This window comes from Tupaia chinensis, unplaced genomic scaffold (assembly GCF_000334495.1).
Source record: "Tupaia chinensis unplaced genomic scaffold, TupChi_1.0 Scaffold000037_9, whole genome shotgun sequence".
Taxonomy (NCBI): domain Eukaryota; kingdom Metazoa; phylum Chordata; class Mammalia; order Scandentia; family Tupaiidae; genus Tupaia; species Tupaia belangeri.
The window spans coordinates 1344462-1368471 of NW_006159492.1; the positions used below are offsets into that span (position 1 = coordinate 1344462).

At 47.4% G+C, this 24010-nt stretch overlaps 1 protein-coding gene across 1 annotated transcript in view; it reads right to left on the reverse strand.

Annotated features, from left to right (window-relative positions):
- Nucleotides 1-24010, reverse strand: part of DCDC1 (doublecortin domain containing 1) — a 224732-nt gene that overhangs the window by 43884 nt on the left and 156838 nt on the right. Inside the window, exons 13-19 of the mRNA XM_027772760.1 lie at nt 22469-22653; nt 20553-20645; nt 17871-17970; nt 15068-15203; nt 13423-13582; nt 7266-7466; nt 289-382 (exon numbers count right to left, since the gene is read on the reverse strand). Coding sequence (XP_027628561.1) covers nt 289-382; nt 7266-7466; nt 13423-13582; nt 15068-15203; nt 17871-17970; nt 20553-20645; nt 22469-22653 — 969 coding nt within the window. The remainder of the gene's footprint in view (nt 1-288; nt 383-7265; nt 7467-13422; nt 13583-15067; nt 15204-17870; nt 17971-20552; nt 20646-22468; nt 22654-24010) is intronic.

Genomic DNA, 24010 nt, shown 5'->3' on the forward strand with positions numbered 1-24010 from the left:
CCTGCTGATCAATGTAGGTCTATCTAATGGCCATCGCTCAAGTGTACCCACCACCTATGTGCGTGCTGTTGGGACAACTTCTCAACGGTCAACCATTGGACGGGACTTCAGTAACTGTTAGAGCAAGAAAATCATGACGTATATTTTGGTTTATTGTAAATATTTTAACAATAACACATATTCAAGATTGGATTCTCTTAACAGCTATTTTCTTTTCCACAAGGAAGCATGGAAATTTCCTTAAAAGTACTTAGACCATGCTCACCCTTTAGCCCACACACAATGTACCTGAACGATAACGGGGCAGCCACAGACGCCCTCTTCAGTCTTGGTCAGAGACACCGCCAGCACGAGGTCTGGGCTGCTCACCAGGTGGAAGGTCCTTGGGAAATGAGAGTTACTCACATTACAGGGCTGCATGACCAGATTCCACTCCCCCTTGTCCAGGCGCTGCTCTCAGCTCCGGGCGTGCTCGGAGGTAATGGACGTGGATCCTTGAAACATTTCTCCCCCGCACTACCGGTGGGGAGGGGGCACCTAAGGGGAGAGTGCTGGAAGGACAGGGCTGGAGGAGAGATGCCCTTGTTTCTTCTGGCTGCTGTATGGGATCTGTGGTTGGGAGTGAAGAGATCCGGGGATGCGCTGCTCCAGCCAGGTGTCCAGAACGCGCGCTCTCCGGGCACCTCACAGTCCCCACTCGCACAGGGACCTGCCTGCTGCCCTCTCAGCGTGGCTACGTCCTGCTGGGCCACCCCCACTCCCTCTGCGTGCTGGTGGGCCCAGGCACTGCTGCACCTCCACCTCCCTTTGGAAGGGCGGCTTCCTGCTAGCCCAGCCGCCACAGGCCAACTCTGGCCAAACCGCAGCTTCTCTGCCATTCAGGGCTGTGGCCACCTTTTCAGTGAAGTCTCAGCCCAACCTTGGGGAGGGTCCCCAATTCCAAATTTGTCCTTTTTTGGGTATTCTCCCTCTGCCCTAGGGTAAGTAAGTACATAAATATATACACACACACACACACAGAGAGCTATTGCCCAAACAAAACATGGAGGATTAAAAGGCTATGGATATAAACATAAACACAAATGAAGTGCTATAGGTTTCTGCTATGTAGTATAACCAGAGTTTGCTCAGGCCTCACCAGCTAACCACACCCAGTGGAACATTTCGTGTACCGACACGTGCACATACGTCCCACCTTTTGTCAGAGTTTAGTAAATCTTTCTATTGAATTTCTCCTGTTCAACTCCGCACTACACCCAGATCAAAGTGTCCTCCTCCTCCATTTTGCTATTACCGGATGCAGTGAGAGTGATTAAGAGGAACCTCTCCGCCGCCACCCAGTTTGAATACTGGATCCACCTCTCAGCACTGAATGGCTCTGCTTAACAACTCTGTGCCTGGGTTTCCTCACCGCCAAGCGGGGTGCCAGTGCGTAATGTGTGCATTCAATGCCTGGTGCACATAAAATGCACAGACCTTTACGGTGCAGAGCAGCACGAGCTATTATTAGTAATGGTCGTGTTCTTACAGCTTTTGCTCAAATATTCTTCCAGAGGAGCTTTCCTTACTAGTCCAAGATACATGTCAATTTTTTTGGTGATCTTAATTAGAACTAAGCCTCCTTGACTGAAAAACAAAACAAAATTATTGAGTTAAAGCCTTCAAATTCTTTCGGTGCATCATTTAAAAAAAATAAGCAAACCAAGCATTCGAGGTTCTCATCTGTGCTGAAAGCCAGTTCATTGCTCCTGCCAGAACAGTTACATTACAAACCAGCAGAGACGTTCCTGCTGTGGAAAGTGAGTTGTCCCGAATACGAAATGTAATGATATGGGATGGCAGAAAAGGCGACATGGTGAGAGGGGATCTGTTATAAAGGTAAAATATTTTTTCCTCTCAAGACTTAAAAATTCCAGAAATCTAATTCAAATTTCTGAACATAAAATAATATGTCCTCATTATAAAGAATTTACAAAGTACTGGGAAAGATAGTAAAAATTATAACAGAAATTTTAAAGTCACTCCTGCTCCTATAAGAGAATCACTATTAATCTTACAGTGCTTTTCTTCCTTCTGTTGTTAGTAAATGAGGTATCTGTGGAAATCCGAATGGGTATTTGATTTTATGAACTAGCATTTTAGCATGTATCCAGACTGTTCCTACCAGAGAATGGAGCTGCGCATTGCTGTGGCCTCAGCATGGAGCGCAATTTACATTTTGCATTTTAACAGCACTTGTGAGTATTATGCAAATTAACCTGCGATTGTCTGAAGTGCCCAGACTAGCTGCCTGTCTGTTATGCTGCCGAGAAGAGAAGAGACCTAGCGCCTTCTGCCATGCTCAGCCACCATGCTTTTAGTTGACTTCTTCCTTTTCCTTTCTAATTGGTGGAGGGTGAGTTTAGAGAGAGAGAGACATGGGGAGAGAGGAAGAAAGCCTCCCAGTGGGGCACGTCACACACCACAATCCCTTCTCCATTCCCATCCTGTCAGGATTTGCGGCATGTCTGCACATGGTTCTGGCATGTTCTCCAAGCTGGTAGGGCCAGAATTCAAGCTGTAGTCAGCCACGTGAATGGGTATTTGATTTTATGAACTAGCATTTTAGCATGTATCCAGACTGTTCCTACCAGAGAATGGAGCTGCGCATTGCTGTGGCCTCAGCATGGAGCGCAATTTACATTTTGCATTTTAACAGCACTTGTGAGTATTATGCAAATTAACCTGCGATTGTCTGAAGTGCCCAGACTAGCTGCCTGTCTGTTATGCTGCCGAGAAGAGAAGAGACCTAGCGCCTTCTGCCATGCTCAGCCACCATGCTTTTAGTTGACTTCTTCCTTTTCCTTTCTAATTGGTGGAGGGTGAGTTTAGAGAGAGAGAGACATGGGGAGAGAGGAAGAAAGCCTCCCAGTGGGGCACGTCACACACCACAATCCCTTCTCCATTCCCATCCTGTCAGGATTTGCGGCATGTCTGCACATGGTTCTGGCATGTTCTCCAAGCTGGTAGGGCCAGAATTCAAGCTGTAGTCAGCCACGTGGGATCTGCCTCCTTTAACCACTAGGCCATGCGCCAACAGCAGGGCTGACTGGCACTTGCCCACACAGCAGAGTACTGCTTACATTCTGCAGGGGGCCTGCTGTGTGCCAAACAGGAGGGTGGGAACCTACCCCATCCCCCACAACAGCCAGCACGATTCCAGTCCCTCCTTCAGCCCTACATTATAAGCACATGCAAGTCATTTAGTTGTTTTGAGCCTCAGTTTGTTTGTTTTGTAAGTCTCAGTGATTTTAAAAATCTCGTCCAGTGCCAAATTCCATGACACTGTGTCTTCTCCTCCCTGATTCTGAGTCCTGTGGAGGGGATTTTTGTTCCGGAGGACTTTTGAGTATTTCCCTTCGGAGGCCAAATGATTAACTCAGATTGTACCACAGTTGAAAATGGGAGAAAGATGCCAGATTATCTCCAGTGTTGACCTGGACTGTTCTACTGTGGGGCTGGGAGTCAGGTGGGTGTGTCCTTGAGCCCCTCCTGTGACCTTCCGGTACCTTCTCGTTGGTTTCCAGCACTTCCAGCCTAGACTGTGCTGCCCCACATTCTCACAGCCACAATTCCCCATCAGGTGGCCTGCTGGCAACTGCTTCCATGTCAGATTTCTACTTATTTTCTGTTTTAAACAGAAAACAAACGAAAATACAACAACAAATAAATAAAAATGAAAAGCAGTTCTAGGCTGAAGGACTGAATGGAAAAGGAGTGATGGTAGAACGCCTTCGGCACAGTGCCAGTCCTCAGTACCCCCATCACCTGCCTTGGAGCTACCCGCACTCTGTGTACAGATCCAGACGCGCAAACACAATCGTACTGCCTGGGCAGGAGGGGTAGAAGGACGTGTTTAACATTCATGGAACTTTCTGAGGGTCTCTGCTACTCCGTATAACCCAGGTTCGCTAGGCCTCATTCACTTATGGAACAAACGGGTTTCAATATCCAATTGCATGAAAGTAAACAAACCATGCCAAGGGGAAATGTGGAAGAAAGCTCCAAATTGCGGTCACCACGCAAGCAGACTGCTGCCGTGGAACTGTTACTGTCCCGAACTGAGCCACGCCTGCTCAGCAAGATGTCTGCAGGAACCGGCCTGCCCAAGTGCGCCTGGGAGTCCTAGGGTGTGGCTCACGTGCTCCTGAGCTCGCCTGGCCCCTCTGAGCCCCTGGGCCTCTATCTCTTCTCTCTAGACTCTGAAGTTTCCAAGTAGGGAATAATCAAAGCCCTGTATCCCTTCTACCAACTGCCTTTCACTTCGTGGCTTGACACGAGAAGCTCTCAGGAGGGCAGAGTCGCAGAGTGTTTTGAAGTGGGAGGAGGGCAGATGAGACTGTCCTTTTCCTCCTGGTGCTACACATGCTCCGATTTTCCAAGGCGGGACCGTTCACAGCCCAACATCTCACAGGGTGTTAAGCAAACCTCTCCTCCTGCTTTCACTTAAGTAGCTTTCACCTCCCCCTGCTTTCCCCGTAGCAGTAGCATCCGATGGAAGGCGAAGCCACACTGACTAAAGCAGACACTGCGCTCTCCCTGCCAGCAGCTGAGTGTTCTTGAGTCGAACTCACTGCACTCGGCTTTTCCTTCCCCCGGGTCCTTCTCTCCTTCCCCGGGCACATCCCTCCAGACTCAGCTGAGATATGCTCAACTCCCGCTTCAGGCATAGGCGCAGACATTCATTGTGACAGGAAGCTGAGGCAGCGGGACGTTGCTCCACATCGCAGATGCTGGGGTGGCACTGGGCGTGAGTTCTGTCCTTGCTAAAGCACAAGCCCCTAACACACTGCTGTCAATAACTCTTTGCAGGTATTGAATGAATGAATAAATGAGTGAATAAATTCTGGTCTTACAGAGCAAACTTTTCACAATAACAAAAACCAGCTATCTTAGCTCCACACTGCAGAGAGCTTCTCTCAGGAGGATGGGGACAGAACGCATTCACTCGGCTGTGTCCACAGAGGATTCCAGCCCTCCCGAAACAAGCCCTGCCAGTGTCCCTGGCTGGTAGCTCTGCTCCTGTCAGACGGCGAGCGGAGCCAGGCTGGCTCCTCTCCTCCCTGTGGGCCACCTGTGCCGACTCTCAAAGCACAGATTCATAAGCCATTTGCAGGACAAACCTTCTGAGAATCCATGGAAATCATAGCTCTCCCCAACCCCCAGAATTGCACTGACAAATATACATTCTGTACAGGGTTTCAAAAGACTGAAGAGGCCCCTAAAGCCCCACCATGCCATGCTAACGGTAGAATTTGAAGCAGACCCACCTAAAAAACAGGGAGCTGTTTTCTTTCTCGTTAAGTTAAAGATATGTTCAAACATGTTCGAAAACAAAAAGAAATGCACAATGGATCACGTGGGCCTGGCACGGGCCTGACAACGCTGACCGCTCTGCCATTCTTGTTTCATCCAGGCTCAACTCTTCTTAGTTTTTATTTTTGCTAGAACGTTCTCTCAATTTTATCTATAAATACTACAGTATTTATACAACTGGTTAGGATTTTTATTTCTCTTTTAAACAGAACTATTAAATATTATTATACCCAACAAAATTAATAACAGTTAAAAATCGGTTAGCCGAACTGTTCTAGATTTCTTCTGATTGTCGTAAAGATAACCTTTACTAGAAGTTGGTTTGATCCAAGGCCAGACATTGAATTCGTTTCATATATTTGCTAAGGTGAGAATTCGTTTTTACTGTGGGCACATCCCTCCAGACTCAGCTGAGATATGCTCAACTCCCGCTTCAGGCATAGGCGCAGACATTCATTGTGACAGGAAGCTGAGGCAGCGGGACGTTGCTCCACATCGCAGATGCTGGGGTGGCACTGGGCGTGAGTTCTGTCCTTGCTAAAGCACAAGCCCCTAACACACTGCTGTCAATAACTCTTTGCAGGTATTGAATGAATGAATAAATGAGTGAATAAATTCTGGTCTTACAGAGCAAACTTTTCACAATAACAAAAACCAGCTATCTTAGCTCCACACTGCAGAGAGCTTCTCTCAGGAGGATGGGGACAGAACGCATTCACTCGGCTGTGTCCACAGAGGATTCCAGCCCTCCCGAAACAAGCCCTGCCAGTGTCCCTGGCTGGTAGCTCTGCTCCTGTCAGACGGCGAGCGGAGCCAGGCTGGCTCCTCTCCTCCCTGTGGGCCACCTGTGCCGACTCTCAAAGCACAGATTCATAAGCCATTTGCAGGACAAACCTTCTGAGAATCCATGGAAATCATAGCTCTCCCCAACCCCCAGAATTGCACTGACAAATATACATTCTGTACAGGGTTTCAAAAGACTGAAGAGGCCCCTAAAGCCCCACCATGCCATGCTAACGGTAGAATTTGAAGCAGACCCACCTAAAAAACAGGGAGCTGTTTTCTTTCTCGTTAAGTTAAAGATATGTTCAAACATGTTCGAAAACAAAAAGAAATGCACAATGGATCACGTGGGCCTGGCACGGGCCTGACAACGCTGACCGCTCTGCCATTCTTGTTTCATCCAGGCTCAACTCTTCTTAGTTTTTATTTTTGCTAGAACGTTCTCTCAATTTTATCTATAAATACTACAGTATTTATACAACTGGTTAGGATTTTTATTTCTCTTTTAAACAGAACTATTAAATATTATTATACCCAACAAAATTAATAACAGTTAAAAATCGGTTAGCCGAACTGTTCTAGATTTCTTCTGATTGTCGTAAAGATAACCTTTACTAGAAGTTGGTTTGATCCAAGGCCAGACATTGAATTCGTTTCATATATTTGCTAAGGTGAGAATTCGTTTTTACTGTGGGAGGTGGAAGCCATATTGGCGACTTTATGAAGGTAGAGGAGAGACTAAAGGTGTGTGTGGAGGGGAAGGTGGGGATTAAATAAATGAAAGGTACCCCAAGATTTTTAAACTGGGAGCTTTTAAGAATTTTTATTTGGTTTTTACTATAAACATAAAACTAGATGAGAGTCCAGTCTTGAGCCCAATGGCCCAATAAAACTATATACCCAGTTGATCGGGTTGAACATTCCTTATCTGAATCTGACTGCAAGTAAATTATATGTAGCTTGTTTAGTGTTTATGTTTGATTTTACGCTCTTTCTCTTCTTCGGTGAGGATGAAGTTATGAGCTAAATTAGACTGAACATCCAAAGCCCTCAACTATACCCTGGCTGCTCTGCGGGGCCGTGCCAGACCTCTGAGGGCCTCTCCAGCCCTGACCTAACAGACTTGCCTGCTGTCGTCCCGGTGCACCCAGTGCTGGTGACTGCCGTCAGAGCTCCTCTCCACCAGAACCACCTCCACGCCCGAGCGGAGGATGGGGCCTTGTACCCCCAAGACCAGCTGAGGAACAGCATGGCTGATAATCTGCCCATCTCTGTATTCAAATTGCTGACGGCCAAGCTTTTGCAATTTGTTACACTTCAGTGAAAGGCTGGAATAAAATAAAACAAAATAAACCTCCGTTAGTGACAGAGAAATGTCCCAGTGAGCCAGAGGCTGGAGGGCCCGTGGGCGAGGGTCCCCGTGAGTTGAGCTCCCTGTGCTGGTGAGTCATGTCACACCCAGCCCGCAGTCCAGACTGAGGTGACAAGGAGCACTTGAGCTCACGTTGTGGCACAGTGGATGTTCATCCAGGAGGGCGTCTGAGAAATCCATCAGAGACAAAGGTCGTCCCAGTGAAGAGAAAACGCAGTTCGAGAGGGAGAAGCAGATTCAAAAGCGAAGAGGAGAAGACAGAGCACCTGAGAATCCGCAGAGGAGAGCGGGATCTCTGTCCTGATGACGCTGTCCCTATTCTGTCTTCAGGACCCTGCAGGGCAGAGCACCCTTCCCCAAGCCCTTCCATCTACTCGACGAATTCAGACTATGCTAAAAGTAAGTAATACGCTGAACTCATTTAAAGAGATTTCCTTCTTAAGGATTACTGCATGAGGCGGTTATCAAACACGTTAGATATCAGAGTGCATGGCAGCGAGTCTGTGAACGTCTAGTCTCTCTGTGCACGGCCAGATGCTAAATGTTGAAGTGCCCAAACTGTTTAATTTATATAATCCAGCAGCTGCCGTAATGGTGGCAAGCGCCGAAAGGTCACAGAATAATACCATGTGCTAGTGTCGAAAGATCACAGAATAATGCCATGTGTTGTAGAGTCCTGTCATTTCACTGGACATTGACCAGAAAAAAATAAAATTAAAAAGAAAAAAAGAGCATTCTACCATGAATGTCTAGATGGCATCAGGGCATCTTACATGTTCATTGATCGGATCATGACACGCCCATTCTACCAGCCCAGAGGCTCTGTGCTAAATTCTCAGGAGGCGAGGGTGGACACGCTTCCTGTTTAGCAGAAAAGAAAGGACAGGGACAGGAGATGACATTACCCTGCCTGCACGACAGAGGCTAATGGGCAGTGGCCCTTCCCACAAAGGTTTGCAAGTTCTTTCATCAAAAACAGAAGACAGACATGCCTGTGTTGATGGAAAGAGTAGGGAAAACCTTCAGGGTGTGTTCGCGTCTGGGTGGCAGCCTAAGACCAGGCAGAGGTCTCTAACAGGAATCCTTCGAAACTTTTTACCTATATTTCTTCTGTGGCTCCACATTTTCGAAGAGCCTTCCTTCCACTGTCTTGGGGAGACTGCCATCCACACCACGGTCATGCCGTTTCCCGCCAGGCGTACCTGAGTGACGTGGGACAGGCCCCGCTCAGAGGTGGGCTCTCGCGTGCGCGTCTCTATCGGGGTCCAGAAGCAACATGAGCGAGTCTAAGAATTCCCGCCCTGCTCCCAGCACTTGCTCCGAGGTGAGGTCTAACCACACCCTGCAGGATGCCTGCGGATCACCACATCCTGTTTCCATAAGGGTGCCTAACATCCAAACACCTTTTCTTACTAATGCAGAATTACGTCTCAATGTATGACTACAATTAAAATCCCTCAATCACATACTAGGGAGCATTTATCGTTGTTACCTTTCCTCAGAAGAAATAGGGCCATGTATTATATTTCAAAAGTGAGACAGATTAAGGCTACTCAGTAGTTTGAGAAATTCATGATGAACTGTAATGAGACTCTTTCTGCCTGCTCCGGAAGTGGGTCATAATTCTGTCTAAACAGCACAGCCTAGATTACTGGTTTTCATGAAGTTTACTCATTAGACAATGATGAGGAATCTTGATTAACTTATCCTCCTCATCGAGACCTCCAGAGAGACCCGACTAGCATCTGCACACATGTGCCACTTTTACTCAGAAATCACACACTAGGACTCTTGGAGTAAATACCCATAGTAGGAGCGACTGAGCCAGGCTTCCGGCTTCTCAGTAAGACCTAGCCGGGCAGGGGAGCAGTGGCCGCCGCACACCTGTACGTATCAGGTTCCGGGCCACTGTTGCGAGCACGTTCGCCTTCAGTGAGGTCATGCAACCCTGTGACCACTGCTTGGCTACAGGCAGGACACGCGGGCACCGCAGCAGGCGTGTAAATAAGGTTCTCCGGGGCAGACTGCGATCGCCAAGGTTTGTGATAACTGGATGTACATGCAAGCAAATCTTCAGGGACAGATTCTGTGTTAGCACAGATGACCACACGCTTCTCAAGCGTAGCAGAAATACTGCACGTGGACATGAAAGTGGTGGGTACAACCGCTCAGTCAGACCTGCAGAGGTAGCGGCTGGCCTCCCTGCCCACTAAAGACAACAGTGCCATCTTGTGTTCAACCTTAAAGACGCAGCCTTCCCAGTGGAAAAGAAGAAACACAGTCTTGGTTTTAACAAAACTAGCAAGGTGCAAACAAGATTTTTCTCCTGAAACCAGAGGTTATTTTTTTTTTACTTAGAATTTATATATACTCTTAAGTTTCCTAGAAAATGAAGTAGAGTCAAGTCTCGTCGTTGTTGTTATTAGTTTAAGTGCTCCCAGACTGGGGCAGGGAGTGAAATTCACCCCCCAGGGGATGCCGCATCACTGTGCCTTCTCCTCCCCTCTCCTCTGGGAATTCTGGGCATGCTTGCACATGTACCCACTTTGTTTCTCAGGACACTGGGATTTGAGCCAAGTAGTCACCCAGATGGGATCCAGTCACCTTAACCTCTAACCACCTGCTGGCCCCTAATCAAGTCAATTTTAGAATACTCTTTCCAAAATTAATCTTGCTTTATTCATTTATTCATTTGTTCTTTCATTCATTTACAGAACTAATCATTCATTACTTAGCTATCATTCCTTTAACCATTTTTCTATTTCTTTTTATTTTAAATAAATGAGAGAGAGACAAAGAGAGGGACTTTTGTTTTTTAAGAGAGATTTTTGCTATAGGATGTGTGCGCAAGACAGAGAGACAGAACATGAGAATCACCCCCTTTGGGGATGGCCACACCGCAATCCCTTCTCCTCTACTCTCCCCCTAGGATCTCAGCCACGCGTGCACACAGACACACACACACACACACACACACTCAGCGTGAGTTTCAAGCCTCCGGGTCTGAGACTTGAACCATGGTTGGCAGTCCAGCAACGTAACTATTACACCACCTGCTGGTCCCAAGAGAGGGATATTTTTGACAGGACCTTGCCGTATGGTGATCTCCATGTCCCAGCCTCCCAGTTAGCTAGGACAGCAGTCACGGGTCACCCCGGCCTCCCACACAGCTTGAGCACCTCGCAGGGGCACCTTGCACTTGTGCCACCACAGCAGGCCTTCCCCAATACCTAGTGAGCATCTACTGTGCGAGAGACACAGAGCTCCAAGTGCTGAAGACAGCAGTAAGTCCTTGCAGAGCGTCTATTCTACAGAGAAGAGACACGACAGATGCTGAGTAAGAAACGCACGCCAGAGCGGACTGCAACAGGGTATTGTGTTGGAGATTGGCTGGGTGGGTGGAGTCTACTCCACCAGGGGTTCAGAGAGGTGACGTTGGAACAGAAACCTGGACGGTGGGGAGGCACCAGCCATGCAGGATCAAAGCGAAGCATCCTCAAGGCAGCAGACCTCACCTGGCCCTGGTGAGGGACGGAGGGAGGACATTTGTGTGGCAGGGGCAGCAAGCACGAGGAGGGTGGCGCTGGGAGGAGGGGCTCGGGCCTGCTCCTACAAGTTGGTAGGAAATAAGAAAGAGGCTCCAAGTTCTGTGTTCTGAAATGCTATTCCCGTAAAGCATCAATGCAGATCAGTGCTCGAGTGCTGCCGCGTCATCCTGCTTCCGACCGTTTTTACTAGACATCTGTACACAGGGCCAGCGGTCACTCCGCTTCGTGCAGAGTAGGTCTGGCTTCTCGCTCTGTGGATGTCCCTCCTTAAGTCATTCCATGTCTCACATATTCAAAACCCTCCAAATAAGCTATGTAAGAAAGCCTGGGATCGTACAGGGACTTTCTGATGTAAAATGATTCTAGTTCCTGTCATTAGAAAAGGCTCCAGGGCTAGAAGTCAGGCTGGAGAAGAGCGCGTGCACTGATAAACCTATCGGTATTCTGAGGAGCGTCAGGTAGAAGAGGCGTAGGGCACGGTCCCGAGAAACAGAAGCAGGACAGAGATGTCCAGCTAGCGGGTCAGTTACACCGCACACCGGGCTGTGAGACACCGATCTACCTGGTACTGAGCACAGTCAAGAGACCGAAGGAGCGCCTGGCTGGGCCGTGCAGGAGTCACCCACACTGTGTTCTGGAGGACGCAGGGACCTGGGCCTTGATGAAATCTCTGACTCAGGACAATGAGAGCTTAGCTCTCAAAACGTTTCTTCCTTTTTCTTACTTTCTGTTTATTTCTCCAAGTGCAGACCGATAACTCAGAGGTGAGGGGGTGACAGGAAAGTTTGTGGTCAAGTCCCTAACCATTTGAGAAAGATGCCACGTAGGACAAACTATTCTCTCTGGAAAATGCCTTCTGTGCCTGGTTAGTGTCAGATCATAAGCCCAGACAATCATCCATCAAAATGGGAAAGTTTGTTTCCTAAAACGGAAGTTAGTATTACAATTTAGAATACAAACAGTATTTTAAAACAATTTGTAACAATGCCATACAAGTTAATGGTCATAATTACTGCCATGGTTATTGACTGCTATTTTCAGCTTTATAATTTGAAAACTCATTTGATCACTCCTTCACTCATTTGGGAAATGGTGACTCAAGTTGGTTACCCTGCTCTTCGCAGAGCACGTGTCACCAAGTCCTTGCCCTCAGCGAGTTCCTGGGCCAGAACTGCTCTCAGTGATGGAGGGTCGGCCTACAGACGTGTGAAGAGCAACTCAAGGCACTCTCAGATGGAGAGAAATTGGCACAGGGCTCGAAGGCCATGACAGCACGAACGGAAGAGGCCACGTTCAGGCGGCAGCTTGAAGCTCTGAGCCAGAGCTTGAGCTCCTGTGTCAGGAGGAAAAGCATAGGGGGGCGGTGGGTGTGGGGCCAGTGAGGGCCCATGGCAGGTGGGCACAGGCGAGGGTCAGAAAGGCTCGGGACTCCAGATCAAGATCTCTCTGTCTGCAGCGGTAGCCACCACAGAGCTGTATGGAAAGGAATGTGTATTAGAAAGACAGCTGTCCACAGTGGGACTTAGAGGAGCAGTGGAAGGAGGGCAATTGTGGAGAGAGAGGCCAGCCAGAAAGCCGTGTCGAGGATCAGCATGGAACCACGTATGAACGTGCATCCGAGCTTCCCTCTGCTAGGGAAGAAGCTCGATTGTTCCCGAGACCACTGTCTACGGGAATAAAACACGGTGAGTTCTTCAAATAGATGTCTACCTATAATTTCAAGGTAGTAGTCTTTTTGGTACATAACTTTAGGAGCTAACCCATGGACTGACAGGCTAAGACGGCTGAATCCCACGTGGCCAATCTTGTGGTTTGCGTCCCAGGTCCAGTGACTTGAGAAACACGCTGGGCCATGTGTGTGCATGCCACAAATCCCCAAAGAAGGGAGAGGAGAAGAAGGGAGCGTGGCATGACCAAGCCCCATGAGGGCTGCTTTCTTACTTTCCTTCTTTGTCTCTCCCTGGAAACTCATTCAATCATTCCAGAGGGCATGAGACCTCTGGCCAATATATGTATATATATATACACACACACATACACACATATACATACATTTACATACATCATGTATATATGTATATCTAGTGGAGATATATATATATATATATATATATATACACATACATATATATATATATATCGTGTCTTTGCAACAATATTACTGAAAGCGTATCATCATAATGGTTAAACACTGATGCTCCAGTTCTATCCTTTCACCAGAAAACTAATGAAATTCCAGCTCTCCATCTGACATCAGTTTCACAAACTTGGCATGAGTTCCCTGAATGGGCTCCGGGCTGTTACAGGGTGAGAGCTGATTTAAAAAGCATCCAGGTAGCTTTTCTGGCTACACTGATTACTTACCGAATTTCACTGGAAGCATTTTCTGTTGTTAAAGCACTTTTTTGCATTTGCTTTTCCTCTGCTTCTATAATTTGCTTCTCCTCTCCAAAAACGGCTCTAAGTTTATGCACAGCAAGCTTTGCTCCAGAAACAATGTCACCTTGGACTTCCAAAACAAGACCTGAGTAGAAATACAAATTGCAAGGACATGTTCGTTACAATTGCAGAAACCAGAAAGTTGAAAACGCACGTTAAATACAATTGCAAAACATTTCCAGCTATTTTTCTGTTCATAGGCTGCTCTTTGAATTAGGCTGAATTTCACTTCGCTTCATTTATGTAGATTCTTTCCTCTCAAGAAAAGCCCAAAGTGCTAAAAATAGGCCTTTCCAAAAATAATCATTCTATATTCTAACTACTCAAGTGGTGTTATTAGACAGTGCCTATGTATAGACACTTGAGCGCATTCTCTGGGATCCAAACGCATCAAAGCCCTAATGCCTTAAGAGACATACATGCAGCTTTACTGTGTGGAGTTCAGTACACATGACAAGGTAATATTTTAGATCATGTTAATGTTTTTTCCTCCTTTTCCTTTCTCTGTAGGCCCTTCACCCTGGTTCCTGGGTAAAGGAGGAGGATCTTAAGGAACTTGGAAATGTTACGAAAGAGAAGCAAAACTCTTAAGGTAACTTTCGACATTCAAAGTGCACTGCACTGTAAGAGGGCCACGATTTTAGCTCTCGTTTAGCAGATCAAGGGTTTCAGCTTGGAATAACTTGGAGAAAGGGGCCATCTCTGGGTGCCGAGGGATTTGAGGCAGAAAACAGAGAAAGCCAGAAAACCAGCACAGGGTGTCCCGATCATCCCCCGGCCCCCTGGCTTGACTTCGGGAATCTTAGTGAGACCAAGACGTGCTTGGACGCTGGCCATTGTCCAGGGCACCATGATGCGGACGGCGCTTGAGCTCCTCGCGCTCCACTCGGAGAACAGCTCCATGAATCGGATGGCGATTCTGGGAGGTACAGCTGTCACCGGGATTTGCTGAATCTGGCCAAGGAGCTTTCTAGAAGAGGTGCCCCAGCAGGGCCATGTGGTTCTGTAGTGAGGAATCCACCACAGAGATGGCACTCGGTTATGGCTGGGTTCTGAGGACCGGAGGGAGCAGAGGGGAAAAAAAGCAGTAATTACCCCCCACCCCGAGCATTGTCTGGACAAAAAATCAGAACACAAGTCACCCCCAGCACAGGTTCAGCCGATAGAGCCCAGGAAGCAAGGGGATGTTTCCAGACTTCTTTCCTCCATCCTGGAGAGGACTGAAGTGAGCCTCTGGAGACTGAGAAGTCGGAATGACCTCCTTTAAGGGACTAATTAACAGAGGTGACAATATTTAAATCTGATGAGACATTCAACTATTTTGCTTGGTGGGAATGCATGAGAAAGGCCTTCTTCTCACAAAGAAGGCCAGCTCTGTTAAAGACACAAGAAAAAGGTTGTTTTCTTGCACATGTAAATGTAGTATGAACTAAAATATATAACCTTGTTAAGTATGTAAATGAATTTTAAGAGCTTAAACAGCAAGATGCAGTGGGGACCTGTGGAAACAAATTGGGGTTTTCACAGAAGCACGCTATCTGCTGCGTGCGCCGAGGCAGCGGGCGCTCACCCTCAAGCTTCCGGGCGCTGCAGAAGGCCTGGATCTTGCCAACGTCCGAGGCCAGGTGCCGCAGGAACAGCTGCTTCTGTTGCTGAACGACGGACTGCTCAGGACTGACCCAGTGCTCCCCACAGGAAACATACACCTATCACAGGAATGAGTTTCTGCAACCGTCAACACAGTCAGAAGGCCCCACGAGCGGGGACGCCAGACAAAACGCGGGCCGCGAAATGCTGCTCAGTAGTGAGGGGACAAGCCGCCCACAAAGGCCACTTGGGCGGATTTCAGGGATCTGAACTAAGTGAGAAAGTACTTCTCCACACCGCCTTTGTGACTTCCTGTGAACTGTGAGTATTTCACAACAAGCGGTTTGGAAAACTATTTTTTTAGGAAAGGAGGAGAAAGAAAGAAGGAGAGAAAGGAGGGAGGGAAGGAGGGAGGGAGGAAAGGAAAGAAAAAACCAGAGTTTGGAAAGGTGAAGCCTGCATCTGGCTTGCCGCTCATTTACATAAACTTTGCTGGAACACAGCTAGGCCCGTCCATTTCTGCCTTGTCTGTGGCTGCCTTCATGCTCAGCAGGGCTGAAGCTGTGATGGAGACCGTAGGGCCCCCAAAGCCTAAATTATGCACTCTCTGATTCTACAAAAACCTTTAAAGACCCCTGCTATCAAGTGACTTCGTAGTAAAAACACTAAAATGTTGATGCGGGTATCTCTAGATGACGTTACAGATGAGACTTCTTCCTCTTTATTTTGCCATGCGTATTTCTTTTTTTTTCTAAATTTTCAAAAAAATTTCTGTTGGGCATGTGCTCTCACCAGAGAGAGGGAGAGACAGAAAATGAGAGGGAAAGTGAGAAATCATCCCCCGGGGTGGGGGGGGATGGCCACACCACACTCCCTTCTCCATTCTCCTCTGAGGATTTTGGACACAGACACACACACCTGGCATGATTGAAGCTGCCAGGTCTAGGACTCAGACCAGGAGTCGGGCATGTGGGTGTAGCCACCTTACCTCCACACCATCTGCTGGCCCAACTTATGTGTATTTCTTGAATATGTTTAAATGAATTTGTATCACCTGAAGGTGAGGAAAGACAGGGACATGCTGAGATGAACTCGGTAAAGAGAAGGGCCGCCATCTTCCCTGGACAGTGGTGCCAGGTAAGGTGCTGTGCTCTGCAAGGCTGACCCTCAGGGGCGCACCTGGGGTTGCACTAGGACTGCCCCGAGTACACCGGGCATGTGTGTGATCTGGCCTGACTGAAGCTGGGGTGGATCCCAGGGGCAAGTCCCTAGCGGGGGTGCCGTCGCTCTCTCTCCATCCTGCGCATGAAGAAATGCACACATAAAAACTGGGGGTGGGGGAGAACACAGGCAGGGCCAGCGCCGCCTGTCCAGCCATCACACTCAGCAGCAGCTCTTACGAGCGCCCAGGGAGAACAGCTCAGAAACTTCTTCTTGACCCAGTCCCGCGGCCTGGTGGTTAGGGCAGCCAGGTCCCACCCGGCCAGTGGCATGGTCAGAACCTCAGACCTTGGGCTTGGAAACGTGCTGGCAGCCGGTGTGTGCACGTCCCAGATCCCAACAGGGTGAAGAAAGGAGGAGAGGGTGCGGCCCGACCGCATTCCACTGGGGAGTTCTCTCTCTCTCTCTCTCTCTCAGTTCTTCTTCTTGCACAACAGCCTTCTTTTTCTCTTATGAACATACTTGCCACTGTAAATGTTTATGGATCCGTCTTCATGCTGCTGCTCAGAGCAGTGACAGGTTAATTTCTAGCAAATATATAATCGCTCCTGGCTCCATCTTCTCCTCCAGTATCTATACGCCTTTTGCCCTGGTGGCTTCATCTATACTGACATTTAACTAAATTTATCTTTTTATTATGTGCTTTAATGCAATATACCTTACATTCTTTCTTAAAAAACACAGTGAATAAGCCTAGCTGCAGAATAAAAGAAAAGCACTATAAAAATCAAATAAATTGAATAAAACCTCAGAAGTGACAGCATTAAGGATTCAACATAAGTCTACCAGACTCCAAGAACAGTGGATGGTTCGCCCTGTCATGCTAGCTCTGCCACTGGTCACTGGTACTTGGTTTAAGACTCTCTGGAGGGGTCTCCACATGCAGAGGAGTCAAGGTCTAGTACAGGATCACGTGGGGCAAGCTTTGTTCTCTGTCCAGAGAATTGCCAGGACCAGTCAAGGCAGTTTTTCCCCCCAAGTTGATGCCTCGAATTCTATAAATGGGAGAAAAGGCTGGGCTGCTAAATCCCTTCCACTTCTCAGGCTTCCCCAGCCACCCAAATAGACTGTGAGAAATTAGGTGTACTGGGTTGTCAGGAAAATCATGAGGCATTTTTGCCTAGAAAAATACGCCATGACTTTCCTGACCACCTAATAATTTTTTTTTCCTGAAAAAGTGAAACTATCATTTAGTAAGAAATCATTGAACAACTGAATTTTGAAGGTCTCAGAAAGAGTGAAGGACCTGACCCCTCCAGAGTCGGAGACAGGAATCACAGGGGTTGGTTATCATAGCTTGTTCCTTCCTCAACATAGCAGGCACAACGAAAGCACCCACCCCACAGGGGGACGGTAACGTAAATGGGTTCATTGACCGACAGCCCTGGAAGCCAGGCTGGGCACACGGGAAGCTGTTAGTACTGCTTTCTGATGCTTGTTGAGTTAGGATGACTCTGAGAAAATAAGAATAAACGCGGCAAGCATCTGAAGTCTTGTATTTAAGGCTGTTTTCCTTGGGTAATGTTCACATATTAACATCCCCGGTCCCCAGTGCAAATCTTTACCAGCTCCTCTCTTTGCAGGTCTTCCAGGGAAAAGATTTCCTTCCCCCTCTCACTGAACAATCTCTGAGCTGCAGTAGGTAAATTTAAAACTTCAGTGCACCTACAGAAGGAGACATAAAGTTGGCCTTGCATACAGAGCTCTCCCAGCAGGGAAGAGAGAAAAACAACAGAACAGGGGAGCCTGGACTGTTAGTGACAGCTCTCTCTGTAGGACTGCGACCAACCAGAGCTGGCTCTGGAGCCCATCAGAGCCCTTCGAGTCTCGTTCCCCTCGCCAAGTGGTGGCACTGGGACAAATGATTTAACCTCCTCAACCTACATTTCTTCTCTTCTGGGTTCCCGAAGGATTAAAAGTTGATTTTGACAAGTGTCCGCCAAAATATTAGGCTTGATCAATATGGGGGAGCTTGACTTCTCACTCCTCAACACCCCACTTTCCTATTTCTGCGCTCCCACTCTTCCTTCTACCTAGAGCACCCCCTGGCTGTTTCTGCTGCAGCTGGGCTCATTCTCCAAGGTCGCCAAGATCACGGCTGTCACTAGGCAGTTCCTTATCTCCCTCCACCAGAAACCATCTCAACGGTCTTTGAATTCCCTTTGAAATAGGAAGTTGTAGGGACCAGCAGATGGCATAATGGTTACATCGCTAGACTCCCACATAGTCGACCGTGGTTCATGTCCCGGACCCGGTGACTTGAACTCATGCTGGGTGCTTGGTGTGAGCATGCCCGAGATCCAGAGAAGGGAGGAAAAGGGATCATGGTGTGGCCATCCCCCAAGGGGTTGGTTTCTTGCTTTCTGTCTCTGTTTCTGCTATCGTGCACACATGTACTCATGCACTATAGCAAAAATCTCTCTCTAAAATAACAAAAAAAGAAGAAATAGGAAGGTGTAGCCCGTTTCAGCATTAAATAGTGGTGTCCAGCCCCACCCCACCCAACCACTGGCCAGGTCCTAGGAATACTGAGATGAATGGTTCGATTTCTCTGCTCCCTCAGGAGCTCCCGTCTGGTCAGGAAGAATGAGCTGAGCAACTCAAGCGTAACTCCAAGTCGCAGGAGCTGCCCAAGCAGGGCCTGGCCGTTCGCTGCGAGAACACAGAAGAGCAGCAATGACTCCTGCAGGAGCCTTATCAAAGGAAGCGACATTTGAGTTAGGCTTCAAAGGAGGAATAGTAGCTCACCAACAAGGATGAAGACAGAACCGAGTGTATGAGCAGGAGGAGGGGCCAGGTGGAGCTGGAAAAGGCAGAAGCCAGTTTGAGAGAGCACTCAGGTTACCAGACCAAGGAGCCCGGCTTCCAGCTCATCAACAGCAGGAAAGCATCGAAGGTTCTCGATCCATGGTGTTATTGGCATTTTATCTGCTTTTAAGAAAGTTAAGGTTGCAGCCTTGCTGCAGGGGTGCATGCTGTAAGACGCTGCTGCTCCTTGAGCTGAGACCGAAAGGGAGGCCACATGGGAGGGCCCAGCTGCAGGCCCACCTGAGGAGCGCATGCCTGGAGCCGGCTACTCAGGAGGCTGAGGCAGAGGATCACAGGAAGGAAAGATTTGGTCTTAAAAACAAGGAAGTTGACTAAAGGGAAAGGTGGAAACTAGAATGGGGTGAGAGAGGCCGACTCTGCAGCCAGTCGGTCAGGTTAGGGTAGAGATGGAGCAGCAGGGAGGGAAGGAGGATGAACGCGGAAGGAGAGAACTGGGACATTTCCCAAAGATTCCCATGGTGGGATCTGGCCTTTGGGAGATGAGAAGTGGAAGATCCAGGTTACCATGCTCTGGGTTAGACTGTACTGTCACAGTGAGTCAGTCGGAGGTGACTGCTCATCAGTGGACGCAGCTATGTGAAGCATACCCCCAAATATCGCTTCCTCAGGTGGGACAGTACAGTTGAGCAGATAATTAGACTCCCCATTTCCCTGAGGGGGAGCCAGTGGGGGTGGAGTCCTTCTGCGTCACGGCTCTGAAGGCTGACGGGCAGTGAGGGCCGAGGCATGCTCTTCAGCCTCTGCTTTTGTAGATGAAAGAGCAGTAGTAACAAAAGAGATCTCAGAACTGTCTGGTGAATTATTAAATAACCGAAGACCATTTAATTTTCCTTAAATTCAACAAGACTGTCCCCTCACGTTTGGCAAAGCGCATTTTGCAAAAGAAAAAAAAAAAGAAAAAGAAAAAATTTCTACCAGGTGCTTCACCTTTGAGCAGTTATATAATTATTGTTATGGTAAAAAAATATGAATTCAAAGGAAACTTACAATATATTTTACGAGTATGATACAGGTTAGTGATATTTTAAAAACTGGTTTATAGTAAATAAAATACAAAAATTTAACCACCTTGTTCTCAATTCAGACAAATATAAATCAAAGTAAGATGTAAAATTATCACATACATTTTCAGAACGAGATTAATTTATATTATAGAGTCGATAACTCAGAAAGCTAACGGAACTTGCCAGACCTTGACATGGAGTATGTGTGTGTGTGTGTGTGTGGGGGGGGGTTAATTAGCAGCGGTATCACAAAATCACATAGTTTATGCATTTCACAGATTAAAACCTCTAGAATCATTACATTAACAACTATTCTCTTAGATAGGTACGTATGTAGTCTGTGTTATCTGCAAAACATAATAATCAAGCATTCAAGTGAAAATGATGTCTGCATTTAAGATATTAAGTATTTACCTTTCCAAAAGTTGGTGAAATTCAGATTGGCTCCTTTCTGTCTCACAGCATTTAGAGACACAGATCTTCTCTCTCCTCTCAGTGTTAACATTTCTGAAACAAATTAGCCAAGATTTGATTGCTACGTCAATAGACATCGCCAAATATCTTTCAGCATGTTTCAATACATGGAAAACTGTAAGGTTTTAATTTATCATGATTTGTCCTAAAATAATCTGCCTTTCTTTGTAGAGTTTCAAAAACTACTTTGTAAACATTAAATATTAAACTTCATATTAAACGATGTGACATGTTACTACATAAGCATTCACATTATGAGTAATTTACATAAGAAAGTAAAATTCTAATCCTCTCCTAATACTTCGTACTACTGGTGGTCAGGGCTGTTTATGACCCTACAGAACACTTCTGAATTCAGAAAAATCAGGTTCAATTACCGTTCGCAGAGTTTAGAGTTTGGGGTCAGGTCTATGTCAGTGTGTTTTAATGACTAGGGAATCACTAGTTCATGTGCCGCAAAGTGAGCCCTAATACCCTAGCCTGAGCCAGGACGCCCTATCCCCTGAGCACCGTGGATAGACAGGGAAGGACCTCGCACGCCTCGCTAGGCCGGTGGTCCACATGTGCCCATCTCCGGACGCACGTTTGGGTGACAGGCTGCACCATGCATTTTAAACATTAATGTGCTAAGATAGTATCTGTACATAATTGCGGGCCATCAATTAAAGGTATGGAATTTAAAAGAAGACGACGTAGGAAGGGAAAGAAATTATGTGCTAACTTTGTGCGTTTTCTTAAAAAGTCAAAAGCTACTTTAAGGGCATTACCCTCACATTTTACATCCAGCAGAATGAGCTAATTATGAAATGTATGCGTCAAAGATTCCAATTTCAGGCTTGACTTTACTTTGAAGATTAATTTTTTACTTTATCATCTTCACAGGCAGTTCAGTGGACAGCCAATCTGAATGCTGCTCGTTGCTCAGTGGTGTATGAAGTGTATTTAATCAATGTGAAGAAAGTAATATTAAACTATTATCGGCAGCCTCAAATATTCTAAACATCTCACAAGAAAGGTCAAGAGGTAACACCGCAGCTAATAATAGGAGGGACAGTGTGTTTAACTCATTCTGCACGTCAGAGCTCTCCAGTCAGCTGTGGTTCCTTTTGTCATAAAATGTAATGACAATACCGAAGATGATTTTCTCCAGTGTGGGAGAAATCCTGACCATACGCAGAGATCCTGTCCCAGCCCCAATGGAAGCAAAAGTGCAGACTGACCCTTTTCTAGGACGATAAACTTTAAAAATGTTATTCCAAGGAAACAATATAAGTGACATAAAGTTATATGTTTGAGAACTTTTTTAAAATTAAATACGTCAAAGATTTAAGCATAAATAAATGTGTATAATAACTTAAATAACAAGATTGTATTTAAGAAGCAATGCATGAGTTCAAGTCATTTCAAGATACATTAACAAAATTCAAACAAAATGCTATTAATAATTCAAAATGCACATGGATCAGGCTGGCCCCAAATACAGAGATGAAGCTTGTACACTAGAGCTGGATCTCCCACGGTTGACCAAAGTTCAAATCTATCCCTGGCAGCTTGAAAAACCTACCAGGCTCACGAGACATGTGCCCAGGGTCCTTCCGGGACGGGGATGGAAGGGAAAGGACAGGCCGAGCCCTATGGCAGAGCGAGCTCTCTCTTCCTGTGCTTAGCCTAAACCAGCGGAGTTTAAATTAATTTCTAACACAGAAACAAATGAGTTTTAGTAATTATTTTCATCTTCAAAAACCAATACGGGAGCCCTTTTCCTAGGTAAACGCACAATTTCCCCCCAGATAACACGCACAGGGAGAGGACGAGCATCTGCAGAATAGTGTCTAAGGGTAAGAACGCTTTCTCACTGCATGTTCCCAGCCGACGGCACTTCGAGGCCAGTCACAACCAGGGCCGTGTTTCCCTTCAGGTCGCCGTTCCGCACCACGCGGAGTCTCACGGGGACCCGGACGCGCTGTGGCGGCTCACGGGCGGGCTTCTTCAGGGGAGGGCTGTTCCGGACGAGCAGTCCTTCCATAGGCCAGTCAAACTCCTGCACAAAGACCACACCACCGTGAGACAGGTTCGCGAGCCCTCTCTGCGCCTTACAGACCACTGCGCACTCTGCGCCTTTCACCTTTCCTGCGGCGTTCATTCAAGGCACAGGCACCTAGGCCTTCCAGACAATTCTAATTCGTGTTGTATTAGAATAAAGAGGGGAAATAATGTTTCATGTATGTAACGGTGGCCCCGCCCCATCTGCAGGGGGACATGCCACGCCTCCAGGGCACGCTGTGGCCTTGGGAAGGATGCTTTTTATTTTTTCTTGTTTTTGCTTATGTGTGAAATGCGTTTAATCAGTGAAGGAAGAACATGTGAAAAAGTGACTTTACGGGAACCAGCAGTTAGCGTAATGGCTATGTCACTGGACTCCCACGTAGTTGACCGCGGTTTGCGTCCCGGACCCGGTGGCTTAAAACTCACGCCGGGCGCGTGTGAGTGCGTGCCCAAGATTAAAAATAGTTTGGTGTTGGGAACCAGCAGTTAGCGTAATGGCTATGTCGCTGGACTCCCACGTAGTCGACCGCGGTTCGTGTCCCGGACCCGGTGGCTTAAAACTCACGCCGGGCGCATGGGCGTGCGTGCCCAAGATCCCAAGAGGAGAATGGAGGAGAAGGGATTGTGACGTGACCATCCCCCTTGGGGGATGATTTCTCGCTTTCTATCTCTATGTCTCTCTCTGTCTGTCTGGCGAGCGCACGTGCCCTGCAGTGAAAAATCTCTCCAAAAAAAAAAAAGTAAAAAAAAAAAAAAAGTGACTTTACAACAGCCTGAAATATTATCTTAAACTAGATGTATTTGGCAAAGAAGAACGTATTCGGAGACAGTTACAAAGAGACAGGATGAGGGGATAAAGGAACTTAAAAACGGCCCACGTGTTCCCGTTGTGCCATTCAGTTACTCTGCATCTTCCCCCAGACAGCCATTCCTTACGTCGTGCGTTTTCCAAACGGGAACTGATCGCCCACTATATTCCAGGCCCAGTAGCAGGCAGTGGGAATTACACTGCGAGCCAGACAGTCTCCCTCAGGGAATCTGTAGCTTTTCCTTGGAGAGTTCCCTGGCAAGAAACTGTCCTTTACAACCGTGTTGGTGTGATGGTGACTGGGTCCAGGCTGTGTCAGGACCACGCAAGCACAGAACCGACCTCAGAGGTGCCACGGGGCCGAGGTGGGAAGCCGAGTAAGGAGGTAGTGCAGTGAAAGACTGCCAGAAAGAGGGGCAGAGGACACGGACGGTAAAACCTGGCCGCCCAGCTGTGATGGTGCAGGCGGCCGTGTGGGAGGGCCAGGATCGTCCTGGGGCAACCTGGACACACTGGGAGTGCCCACGGCCGTGGGAAGGCTGTG